The sequence below is a fragment of the Sycon ciliatum genome, chromosome 1, assembly GCF_964019385.1.
Source record: "Sycon ciliatum chromosome 1, ocSycCili1.1, whole genome shotgun sequence".
Taxonomy (NCBI): domain Eukaryota; kingdom Metazoa; phylum Porifera; class Calcarea; order Leucosolenida; family Sycettidae; genus Sycon; species Sycon ciliatum.
In genome coordinates, this window is record NC_088643.1 from 360,778 (window position 1) to 373,277 (window position 12,500).

The following is a 12,500-nucleotide window of genomic DNA, read 5'->3' on the forward strand; positions in this document are numbered from 1 at the left end:
TGGTCTCTTTACTATGATTCAAATCAATATCATTATTGATTTGAATCGCCGTAAAGAGTTATTGTAGTTAAGGAGTGAAGTCAGTTCGTAAATATCTACCGGGACCACAGTTCATTGCGCAGTGTTGTTGTAAAACAGAGAGGTTATTGTTGTTGTATGTTGTTGACGTGTCACCATGCAGGATGGTGAGAGTCCCGTGTTTCTGGCGGTGAGTGCCTGCAATGGCTTCACCGCTCCGCTCTCTGAACTGCTGGCACACAGCGCTAATCCCAACAGCAAAACAAAGGTTGGTTGCGTCCTACGGATGCTACACAAGCGAAATCATGACAGCTTTCTTCTACGCCACTTATTGTACACATGCGGCCTGGACTGTTCATAGAGTGCAACGTGACAGTCATTGTCTCCAATCATTGCTCAGTCCAATATTACCTGCTGGTGCGTGTGTGTGTGGAGGGGGGGGGGGGGGTCGCAATGATGATGCTGATGATGATAATGATTTTTGTGTTCAATTATTTTTTTATTTGATTTCCCCAATCACTTTAGTTTGATGATATGCATTGTTGACCGTACACATGACTTTTTCATGATCATGATCATGATGTTGTCATGCAGGATGGTCTATCACCACTATTATGTGCCATGAAGAAAGGCTACATCCCAATTGTGCAGCATCTGATCAAGGCTGGTGCTTCTCTCAACGAAAAAGACAACGTGAGTCTTCTTTCTTTTCTTTTTTTAATGTTTGAGACACTCTCAGTCCATGGGAGATTGTAGGCGATTTCTGTGACGTTCGGGTGACGCACTGTACTACATTGCAGTTGTCCTGTTATGTTGATTGTGAAGGCTCTCTCAGAGATGTGTTTGTGTGTGTGTATGTGTGTGTTTGTTTGTGTGTGTATGTATGTAAGTATGTCTGTATGTGTGTGTGTGTTTGCATGTGTGTGTACGGGTTGCTATTACAACACACAGTCGGGCAACACGACATGTCACTATGCAGCTAGGGGCGGCAATGTCAATCTGATGCTGCAGATCTTCAAGAACCAAGCACCGGAGACCATCAACGACCAGAATGCCGTACGTACCACAGCTACCGCCATGCACCGCTATGTACTGATATGTACAAGCACACTGCTGTGTACCACGGCTACTACCATGCACCACTATGTACTGATATGTGCTGCTATGAACTGCTATGTACTGCTATGTACCACAGCCGCTATGCACTCAGCGCCTATGTACATGTATGTACATTGATACCTCGGTTATACGGACACCAGCGTTACTGGCACCTCGGCGTACCAGGCACTGTGACCCTTTGGGCGAGTTTGAGTGGAAATACTACCACTCTTTTTGTCACATTTTGTGGAATTAGTGACATCATAATTTTGCATATCTCTGGCCTTTCCCCATCAAAATGTATGTGATGCAGAGCTATGGACATTTCATAGTTAGGGGCAGTGCCCGGTCCCGGACCGCCCGGATAAACATTGTTTGTGTATTCTATAATGTGCTGTGATGCACTGTGATGCACTGCGATGTCAGGTACCAGGTATTCACATCCTTTCATTGACCCAGGCATCATGCATATACATCCAGTGTTGATACTGTTGTGATGTCTGCTGCTGTCTGACAGGACGGTGACACACCTCTACACGTTGCCGTGGGCAATGGCAATGTCAATATGGTCGCCTATCTACTCAGTGTGGGAGCTGAGGTCAATGTTGTCAATAAGGTTAGAGACTGAGTCACCACACATGCATGTACATGTAATGTATGCATGTTTACACACATACATAATATTATTACATACATGCCATGTACCGTGTATACGCCCGGCACAAGAGAAGCACGCAAATCTGCATATGTACTGCATGTGCAGTTTTGCGCACCCACAGGTTTTCAGGCGGCAGAAATGTTAGAGACGTTAGCTGTGTTTTTCCTTAAGGACAGGGCTTCTGAGCTATCCACTATGCATAGTGGATAGCTCAGAAGCCCTGTCCTTACTTATGGCGCAGTGTTAGGCTATACATGCAGTAGTGACAATGGAGGGTGTAGACTTACTATCAACACTCCTGTCAATAATGGGTGCCCCTGTACTGACTGAATTGGCACTGCAGCCGCTTTATTGCGTAACTTGCTTCCACTCCTTAAAGGAAAACAAGAAACCATAGTTGTGTATGTGTGTGTACGTGTGTGTACGTGTGTGTGTACGTGTGTGTGTGTGTGTATGTGCATGACTGCACTGCAGGCAAACCAATCGCCGATTGAGCAAGCCGAGGCACTGAACAAGGAGAACATTGCACGCATGCTGGTCAAACACCTTGACAAAGGTAGCTGCTGCCTAATATCTCCAGTTGTACTTCTCCTTTGACTCAATATGCTCCCACCCCCCCCCCCCCACACACACCCACCCAGTGTTTTACTGCAATTTGCAGTGGGTGTGACTGTTTGTATTGATTTTCCGATCATGAGACGGGGACGTAGTCAAGAATTTCCCCGGATTGGTCATTACCAATAATTACAAAAGGCAGTCACTAGGGGGCATTGCTGCCTCTACGGGCAGGCTCGATAACACCGCATAGCACTACGGTATGATGTATATACATGACTGTACGGACACATGCACACCTCCCCGTGCACTGAGCCTTAAAGGCACTTTGCTGAGCCTTTCTAGGACTAAGTGTAGTACTGCGTGTGTGCATACTCGTGCATTGCCGTCAACCTCTGCGTATGTGCATGTGTGCATGTGTGTGTGTGCATGTGCATGTGTGCATGTGCATGTGTGCATGTGTATGTGTGTATGTGTGTAGTTAAGAAACCACCGCCACCTCCAGTTGTCGTGGCAACGGAGGACTGCCAGTCAGGCATGCCGGGACATCTACCGTTCGTTGAGGTAAGCATGCACTCCGAACAACATCTACTGTTGTAGTATATGGCTCATGCGCACACACTGTCACAATGCACCTGCATTCCTATGTTATACACAGTCTTCACACGGGGTCCTCTCTGAACAGCATTCATAATTATGACAGTGCCGCATCACTCTCTATAGTCACATATATACATGTAGCATAGTGTGTCCTGCTGGTCCTTGAGCTTGCTCAGGTGCATGAATACATGCGCGGGCGTGCGTATATGTGTGTGTGTGGTGGTGGGGGGGGGGGGGGGGGGGGGGGGGAGGGGGGCAGGTCTATTCTTGTAAATACATGCGTTGCAGTATTACCCTGTACCGATTCAGTCCAAAACCATATTGCATGTAGCCGGCAATGGTGCATGCTCCGCGAGCTACGCGATATTACCCTGTTCCCTCACAGATCCACACTTTCCTCCTGTCCCTGTCCTTGTAGGGAGACCTGATAGCTATCACAGGCAAGCCGTACGATGAATGGTGGGAAGGTTACGTTGTCAGCGACCCGGAGACTAAGGGACTGTTCTGCACTCTGCTGGTCGACCAACAACCTCTAGGTCAGTTAGCTGGTAACTAGTGCCACGGTGGACATTGTGCCCATAGCAGGCACATGCATATATTATTATAGGCCCACGCAGCCTTTGGTCAATCATTGAAAATCAATTAATCAATCAATCAGCATTCACACCGAGGTAATGCAGTGCAATGTGTTGTGAGCTTATTCTAGGATTTCCGGCATTTGATCAAGGCATGTGTAATTGCAATTCTATCTTCTCATTGGAGAGTGATTCACAACCGGGCCGGAATGCCGGGCACATGTAACAGGCTAGGTGAAAACCCCAATGCTGTCAGCCAGTGCTTTGACCAATTGCTGTGATGATAGGGCAGTGTTTGATTCCAAAAGCCTTTGAACCCTTAGAAAACCTCCTCCAATCTTGTCCTTTACAACAACTCTGTTGTATACTGAATTTGCCTCCTGCCGCATGCGTCGGTATCTATATACAGATGAGGATGAGGCAAGAGCAGCCATTGAAGCATCCGGTAGGCCGAAGGAGATCATCTCTCAGTCGGACTACAAGCAAGCCGTGGACATGGTGTCAATGTCATCCGTTGGCACCAAGGTCACTGGCCAGGCAGCCGGGCTTCTCTGTGAACAGGTTAGTGGCTGAGCGAGTCACACATTGTCCTTTTGACCTCTACGAGGTCCCTTTTGGCGCTGTGCTGCGCTCGGGGTTTTTCGCTGCGTGCGTCACTACGCGCGCGGACAATGTGGGTTGTGCCACTGTGAGCATGCGTGTTTGCATGATATTGGCCTTTTCTCTTGTCAACGTTTGTGGCCTTCTTCCTGAACTCTTCTTGCAATCAGAATAAGAAACTGTTCCTCAGAGTTGAGTTGTGTGTACGTTAGTGAGTGAGTGAGTGAGAGGTGAGTGAGTGTATCGAAAGAGTCCATCGTCCTGTCCTGCACCCAACGACAATGGCACTAAAAAGATACTTGGCTGCAGGATTGCTGGAAGCAGTTCTTGATGGGTCCAGCAGTAGCATAGCCATCCATACAGTTTGTGTATGATATGGCTGACGGGTACACACATGACTTTCATACAGTTTGTGTATGCTATGACTGACGGGTACACAAACCCTGTACACTAGGAAACATGTGTTGGTGGACAAAGTGTTCACGGGTGCGGCAATGACCTGATCAAGCGCACCTTTGTTGTCTCGATCATTATTTTCTTTTGTCTTCTTCTTCTCCTCTCTTTGTTATTGTCTATCAGTAGGAGGTGCATTCTGTAAAAAAAGAAAAAAGAAACCTGTTCCGGCGAACCCGGGCTGAATTTGGTACACCGTGAGTCTTGTGTAATGGCGAGGCACTCTGGTGTCTCTCTGCAGGCACACACAATGGAGAAATGGTTGCGGACGCAAACACGTGGCCTAATCCAAAGCCGCATGTCGCTGCTGCGTTTGTGCCGGCACATATCATGTGTGTATTCCCTGTGCAGGAGGATGTACTGCGCTCTGAATGCCCATTGCTAACGGATGATGAGAGAGCTCTGTTTGCATCTCTGAAAGTGCTCCTATCTGAAACCAGTGGATCGTCGCTGGAACAGGCACCACTGCTACGAGCTATCAACAAGGCGATTGATAGAATCGACTCTCAGGTAATGTTACTACAGATAATGCCAACACAATCGAATGCCTAGATGCGGACAATAGACTAATGTTTTTACTATTGTGTGATGCAGTGAGTAAGTGTTGTATAAGCAGAAATGTTCGTCTGGAAGGTAATTTCGTCTTTTTTGTCCAAGGAGCTTTTGGACTAAAAGAAATGGCGGACTGTCGATTTGTCCAGCTTTTCAATCCACTCTGATGGTCAATGGACTTAATTTTCAACTGGACATGCTCCCTTCCTTTGGAGTTGGATCAAATTATTGACCGACTAAATTTTCTCCCTGTACAGTACTAGTGGACCATTTTGGATTCCTGGCTTGGTGCCATGCATATCTGGCTTGGTGCCATGCATATCTGGCTTGGTGCCATGCATATCTGGCTTGGTGCCATGCATATCTGGCTTGGTGCCATGCAATCTGGCTTGGTGCCATGCATATCTGGCTTGGTGTGATGCATATCTGGCCGCTTGCTGTGTAGTTGACGTCCAAGCCGGTGGAAGACGACTTATCAAGTGCAATGAGTGAGGCAGAGCAAGCTGCGGCGGATGCCCTGGCAGCATTTGCTGACTCATCGCCGGCTGGTGACGATGAAGGCAGCGCGGCAGCGGCGAGTGACTCCGCCGACTCCAGCGGTAGGACATTGTTCTATTATCAGACTTTATTTGAAGCATTCTCCAAAAGTAAAATGGATCCTTATCAGGGGAGTTTCCTGGAAGGGTGGATGGGATCATGAAAAGGATGTGATGGATGTGTCAAGGAAAGAGACTGTTTAAAATGAGCATGGTCACATGATGGAATGTCATATGAATGACGTCATTATGGTTGGAGATAATGTCATAATGAGGTCATGACATGTTACATGTAAATGCTAGGTTCCAGTACAGAAGTGTGATATGGCTGCCGCTAACTGGTTACAGCGAGATGTGGTGATGTGCAGTGCTAGTGGTTGGGTGCATTTCGGTTCTGTAGTGGTAGGGCCTCGGAGTATGTTATGCAGTGGCAGACTAAGGATCATGTTTGCAGTGACACTGGACACATTCTGTTTGATGATGTTCTCCTAGGCAAGGTCAAGATTGTGGAGCCGAGTATTTCCGCAGAAGAAATGGAAGTACTCAAGACGTCTTCAGACGCACAGAAAGAACAGGTACATTGTACATGTTAGTGCTTGCTATCTGCCGCATGGTCACCATGACGGCAACGGGTATCATGGCAAACTATGTACCAGTTTCCCCTTCTGCAGCAGGTCAGGGGCGCTTTGCTTGCAGGGGTGCAGTGCTATGCAATTCACTTCCTGGTAACCTCCTCCGTGTCATTCATCATGCCCAGCAGTACCGCGCACGCAGATCATCCCCTACACCCTTAAACTGAGAAAAAGTAAAAAAATCTGTTGATCCCTCCACACATGATCTCCCAGTATGCTGAAACATTTTAAATTCTCATTCTCATTCCCATCCTCGTTAACATTAATATGTTGTGTATATTCTCCCTATGGTCATAGCCATCATCACATTCGCTCTCATGTTATTGGGTTCTTGCCCGTTTGAAGTTGCGAATTCAAATAGATACAAACCTACTGTATTAATCTGCATGGTACTGGACACTAGTGACTAGTGCATCCATGCTGTTCTCACTGTGCTGCTGTGTGTGTTTGTCTGCGTGCGTGTGCCCGCGTGCGCACATGCTAACTATTGCTGAATTACATAACAATATGCATGTTTGTGGTGTATTTGTCATGACGTCTCGCCACAGCTTGCCGACTTCAAGGAGATGGTAACGAGCTCTGCTCAACAGTTTGCCTTTGCCGTGAGACTCATGCAGAAACTCTCCGAAGTCTTGCTAGCGTTCAAGGTGAGTTCAGTTAGCTTTTATAATGATGGCGGGAAGATTTTGCTGCCAAAGTATGTGCACTGGTTTAGACCATAGAAACCATTGATGAGTGCAGAAATTCTTGTATATAGGGTAGAAAACCTTGGTATTACAATAGAAAACATTGGTAAGGATAGAAAACCTTGGGAAGGACTGAAAACCTTGGTAAGGATTGAAAACCTTGGTAAGGATTGAAAACCTTGGTAAGGATTGAAAACCTTGGTAAGGATTGAAAACCTTGGTAAGGATAGAAAACCTTGGTAAGGATAGAAAACCTTGGTAAGGATTGAAAACCTTGGTAAGGATAGAAAACCTTGGTAAGGATAGAAAACCTTGATTTGCTCACTGAGCAATACAATCTTTCCATTTTCTTTCTTCTGTTTTATTTTCAATTTAATCCTCCCTACCCAATCTCCCTTTGGTGCGTCCATAGAGCTATGAAGCCGAGACCTCTGGTCGGCGGAGCTTAATGGGCCCCACCACCACACTCCATCATTCACCCTAGTGTCTGGAGATATGTGGATTTTGTAGAAAAAAAAGAAAAAAATAAGGGTACAAAACTTTGGTAAGGATAGACAACCTTGGTAAGACTTCTGGTTGAATGTAAGGAGTAGGGAAGCCTTGGTTTAAGTTGGTTAGGTTAAAAACCTTTTTTTGCAGCCTTCAGCCATCAGCCTATAGGCTGCATATAAACTGGCCAATCTGTCTCCCAGGCTCTATCTGGTCACTGACTGGTGTAATGGAGGCTACCCAGGTGATGTCACATGACATGAATGCATTGCCTGATAATCATGGTATGAATTTCATCCGCATACTAGGACTCCTATATCCCTGATGATGCCCTCCTGGGCGAAAATTTGGACAAAATCGTGGAGCGCTTGGGTTGCAATGAAGCCGAGACCCTATGGTCGGTCAAGCTGCCCCTGCCTCTCCCCCACTCCTCCCATTCCGTATGTCTCATCGCTGCCTTGCTGCTTTGTGCCGTCAAATGGTGTGTGTTTTTGTAACAAAAATAACTAAAACAAAAAACAAAACAATCTATTGTACGTGGTGTAGCCAAGCATGTGTTGTGAGTTGGGTGTACTGAAAATATGACAAGGCTACAGTGGAGTTTCAAAGTTCTTAAAAAAATACTGGGACATATATGGGCAATGTGTCAAGGCTTTCTGGCTGTTTCCCACCTCCGTATGCTGTTGCTTGTTGCGACTTCTTTCTTTTGCGTATATTGAGGCAGGAGGTCGGCAAGCATGGATATCCTGTGTAGATGTGTTACAAGTGTGTATGTGGGGAGGGGGGGGGGGGGCGCTTGATGGGGAACATAGCCAGCAATCGCATGTCATCTCGTACATTGAAAATCAACATAATTTTGCGAATCGACCTTTTTTTCAGGATCACTTTTCAACGAGGACGAAGCAAAGTCGGCCGAACGAAGCCTAGAGGAAGAAAATCACCCTCTCCACTTCACCATCACGATACTGACATAGATACGAGATGAAGCAACTAAAAAATTCACAAGAAAACTGTACGACCATCATCGCGCTGACTTTGGTCTGACTTTGGTCTGAGAATTTCTATCACGATCAAAAATGTACGAGGAGCACTCAAAAATCAGCCACAGACGTACCTTTATCGCTCTCTACTCCTTTTTCAAGGCACAAAAGTCGACTCTCCACTTTCAAACCAGGAACCAGACATACCAGTGGTCCTTTTCAGCTGCTCCACGAGCGCAGGAAATGTTCACCAAGGGGCGCAGAGCAGCATCCATTCCAGAAAAAGAGCTAAAATACGAGTGAGACTGCATGCCTGAGTACATGAGTACATGTATGAGTACATGCAGAAAATAGTCAATTTCAGCGTTTCTGCTCCAAACAGCAACTAGCTTCGACTAGAAACAAAGATTACACCAAAGGATCAAACAACAACCATTTTCTGCAGTTTTTTTGCAGATGGCTTCCTTGTGCTTGGCCCAGCACGCCAAAAATCACACCTCGGAGGAGTACAAAAATTACAACTCTCAGATGTCCTTGATTGCTGGCCATGTTCACTGCATGCATACACCACATGATAACAACATGCCGTGTTGTGTCCGCTATGCTGTGTCCGCTGTGTTGTGTGGACTGTGTCCTGGCCCGCTGGCAGTGTCTAGCATGTGGTCTGGAGAAACGTGAGGTGGACGACATTGACAAGGCCTGCAGCAGCGTCGAACTGCTAGGAACACGAATGGCTTTGCCTGGTATGTATACATTATTGTACAACGTGTGTGTGTGGGGGGGGGGGGGGGGGGGCGTGTGAGTGCATGTTTGTATGTGCATATATGTATGTGTATGTGTATGTGTATGTGTGGGTGGTAGTGCGTGTGTTTGTACATGTGTGAGTGTGTGCATGCTTGCGAGATGATCACCATACTTTGAAGTACATGTATATTCATGTAAGGTACCAACCTAGCACTGCACGTGTGCCAAGTGAACTCTGGACTGCCGCAGTACACATGCAGTACACATGCAGTACCAAAGACCACTCTGGACGTGGATGTCATGAGCGGTCACTTTCTCTGCAGTGCATGAACACGAGATCACCAAGATGGGTTTGCACTGTTGACCTGGTGTTAATAGTGTGGACAGTATGAATCAGTATGGACTTCACTATCGCACACGACTGTAGCTTGTTGACTTTAGACAGATATTGGCGCATACTGGTGCAGTGTCCAAACCGTTGAATTTGTTCTGTTCATAGTGGGATGGTCTAAGACCATGATTGAGAAACAGAGGGTACCAGGTTCAAGTCCTGCTTGGAAGCGGAAGGAATTTTTCCAGCCGTGCTGCGACCCACAGTTAATTGGGAACTCGTGGCCTGGCACGAGGGTAACATGGATGCAGCTAATGGGATTTCGGTCTTTGACCACTTGGTGGTGGGTCTGATCTACTCACCTCCCACCGTTTAGGCGCTGCATCTGCGCCTTTGATCCTAGAGGGTGGTGGCGTTCCCACGGCGGATGCGGAAAACTCGGCTTCCAGCCGAGTCTCACGCGAACCGTGAAAAAAAAAATTTTTTTTTTTTTATACGGTGGTGATTGTTTTGTGTGTTTACCGCTACAGCTGCATGCCTTGATGAACCAATCAAGGGACGGGCAACAAAGGCACAACTTGCAAAGAAGGAGAAGCTTCATGATCAGGTAAGGCATGTGAATCTTGGCGGACTGTTTAATCTAGTGCTCAAAGGAGCACACCGAGTACTCGAGTACTCGCTCGTGGAATACTCGACTCGAAATCAAAAGGGGGCTCGATACTCGATAAAATGATAACACACGCATACAGTACAGGATTGTATGCTGTCCCGGCTTTTCTGCAAAGCACAAACCAACAAAGTCCGGTGAGATAGTTCTTTTCGATGAAGTCGGAGCTGTGCTTCTGTTACTGGAAGTTTTTAGGTACGTAGATGCAAGTGAGAGAGAGAAAAAAGAGTCCGCTCCGTACGGCGCTTGCTGTACGATCCTGTATCTAGTCTACACGCATACACATGCTCAACAAACACGCTTTTTCTGTAGACAATTGTGTTCTTGTTTATTGGCTTTCTGCCATGGTCGACGTAAAGAACTACATGGAATGTTTTGACGCATGTGTCCTGTGTTTATGTGCTTGCTTTGCTAGATTCGCCGCATAGCCAACTTGTGTCCGTCTGTCACTGCAGTGGATGATATCTGTCTAGGCCTAGCGCAGGCACTGGTGAATCGGTACGACCTGCAAATCACCCAGGTATGCCTTACTTGCGCCAACTTGGTCTATGTGTGTGGGGGGGGGGGGGGAGGGGGGGAGGTATGTGTCCCGTTGAATGGTGCAATCCCAGCACAAGTTGCTATGGCTTCTGCTGATGGGCATCAAAAAGTTCAAAGGTCAAAAGTGTGTGTGTGTGTGTGTGTGTGTGTGTGTGTGTGTGTGTGTGTGTGTGTGTGTGTGTGTGTGTTTGTTTCCTCTCTGTGTATATACCTTGCTGTCATTGGCACACATGCACGCACCGGCCTGCAGTTGATGTATGAAGGTGCTGTACAGCTGGCTGAAGGAGTAGTCATGCAACTGCTGGAGTACATCCTGGTCGACTGCCCGGATGAGCAGAATCTAGACACCATCGTGCCGTCGCTTGTGCAGTAAGTATTGCCATCGTGTGTGCACCAGGCAGACATTACAATATTCAAACGCTGCTGAATCACACACAGCAACGGCCTGTTATTCATGACATGTACTGTACATGTTATAATTCTGTGCTGAAAAATTCATCATGGAGTTATGAAGCTGCAGCATGCCTCACACTTATTACGCAAGTACTACACCTAGTGAGGAATTGGTAGCTGATCACAAGAAACGTTAGAGCTTTTGTCGTGAATAAGGAATGGGCAGTTGTGTCGACACTTCTCACACTACTTAATGTCTGACAGTTAGTGTATGGTCTCTGCTGCCAACGCAATCACACACATTACTCATACACTACATCATACAATATCTTGGCAGTGCCGTGCACAATGGGTGTATGTGCTGTCATGCATTGCCATAGTGCCTGTACCATTAAGCACGAATGCCCGGCCGGCATGGCTGGGCTATGGTACAATGCATCATCCTTGCACCTCGGAAGTGGGTTTATTGTGCATGTAGTCGGTCATAACTCCCTGAGTGACTGTCTTGTTTATTTAATTTTAATTTTATTTCACCATCCAATGGCAGAAGCCAATGCAAAGGAGGGGGAGTTAGCCAGCCATGGTTCATGTACATTCTTGTGCACTCATGTACATCCCTCCTTTGCTGCTTTCCTTCCATATTCGTCTTCATGTTGTTGGGCCAGTACAGGTTTGATAAGGACTATACAAACACTTTGTATAAAAAATAAAAAATAAAAAAAACTATCCTGTGCACTCATGTACATATACAGGAATGTACATTCATTCCAGTACATTCCAGTACATTCCTGAATATTCCAGTACATTCCAGTACTTATTACCCCATGTCAGTAACTTTATTGGAAAGGCTTCCTGTCTGAAGCCTTTCCATACTGGTGAAAAAAACAAAAAACACAAAAACAAAAACAAAACATTCCAGTACATGATTCCTGTGTGCGTGTGTCTGCTCTACACTTGTCCGCAGTGCCATAGTGTTTGCACGTCGCTCAGCGCATACCTCACAGCTACTCAAGAAAGAGGGTATCCCCTGCCAGCCCAGCAAGATCGTGGGCAAAGCTCACACGACATGGAGCATTGACGGTGTCCTCCGCAAGACTGGTATCCTAACACCGGAAGGAAGGTATGTCACAGTACCTGTGTTGGAGGTACATTGGTGCTGTAGTAGTAGAATGATGTCTCATGCTGCTCATAATGTTCACATGCAGTGTTCACAGGTAGTTTGAAGCCATTAGACACCCTTAGCAAACAACGGTACTCGTACCTTGATCACCCAAATAGCGTTGAAGCTGCAGCGTATAAGCGTTATGGGGTCTGATTTATCGTTGTGACCAACGGTACGTGTTTTGGCCAAATATTGCATAGTCCGTACGCATTTCACCTTGTATCGCGTATA

At 46.6% G+C, this 12,500-nt stretch overlaps 1 protein-coding gene across 1 annotated transcript in view; it reads left to right on the plus strand.

The window, feature by feature from the left end:
- LOC135809557 (uncharacterized) overlaps nt 1-12,500 on the plus strand; it is a 22,745-nt gene that overhangs the window by 5,784 nt on the left and 4,461 nt on the right. Inside the window, exons 8-24 of the mRNA XM_065322932.1 lie at nt 182-286; nt 613-711; nt 970-1,074; nt 1,634-1,732; nt 2,249-2,330; nt 2,811-2,893; nt 3,348-3,465; nt 3,914-4,065; nt 4,909-5,067; nt 5,555-5,708; nt 6,138-6,220; nt 6,826-6,924; nt 9,082-9,175; nt 10,038-10,114; nt 10,590-10,694; nt 10,965-11,083; nt 12,072-12,227. Coding sequence (XP_065179004.1) covers nt 182-286; nt 613-711; nt 970-1,074; nt 1,634-1,732; nt 2,249-2,330; nt 2,811-2,893; nt 3,348-3,465; nt 3,914-4,065; nt 4,909-5,067; nt 5,555-5,708; nt 6,138-6,220; nt 6,826-6,924; nt 9,082-9,175; nt 10,038-10,114; nt 10,590-10,694; nt 10,965-11,083; nt 12,072-12,227 — 1,889 coding nt within the window. The remainder of the gene's footprint in view (nt 1-181; nt 287-612; nt 712-969; nt 1,075-1,633; nt 1,733-2,248; nt 2,331-2,810; nt 2,894-3,347; nt 3,466-3,913; nt 4,066-4,908; nt 5,068-5,554; nt 5,709-6,137; nt 6,221-6,825; nt 6,925-9,081; nt 9,176-10,037; nt 10,115-10,589; nt 10,695-10,964; nt 11,084-12,071; nt 12,228-12,500) is intronic.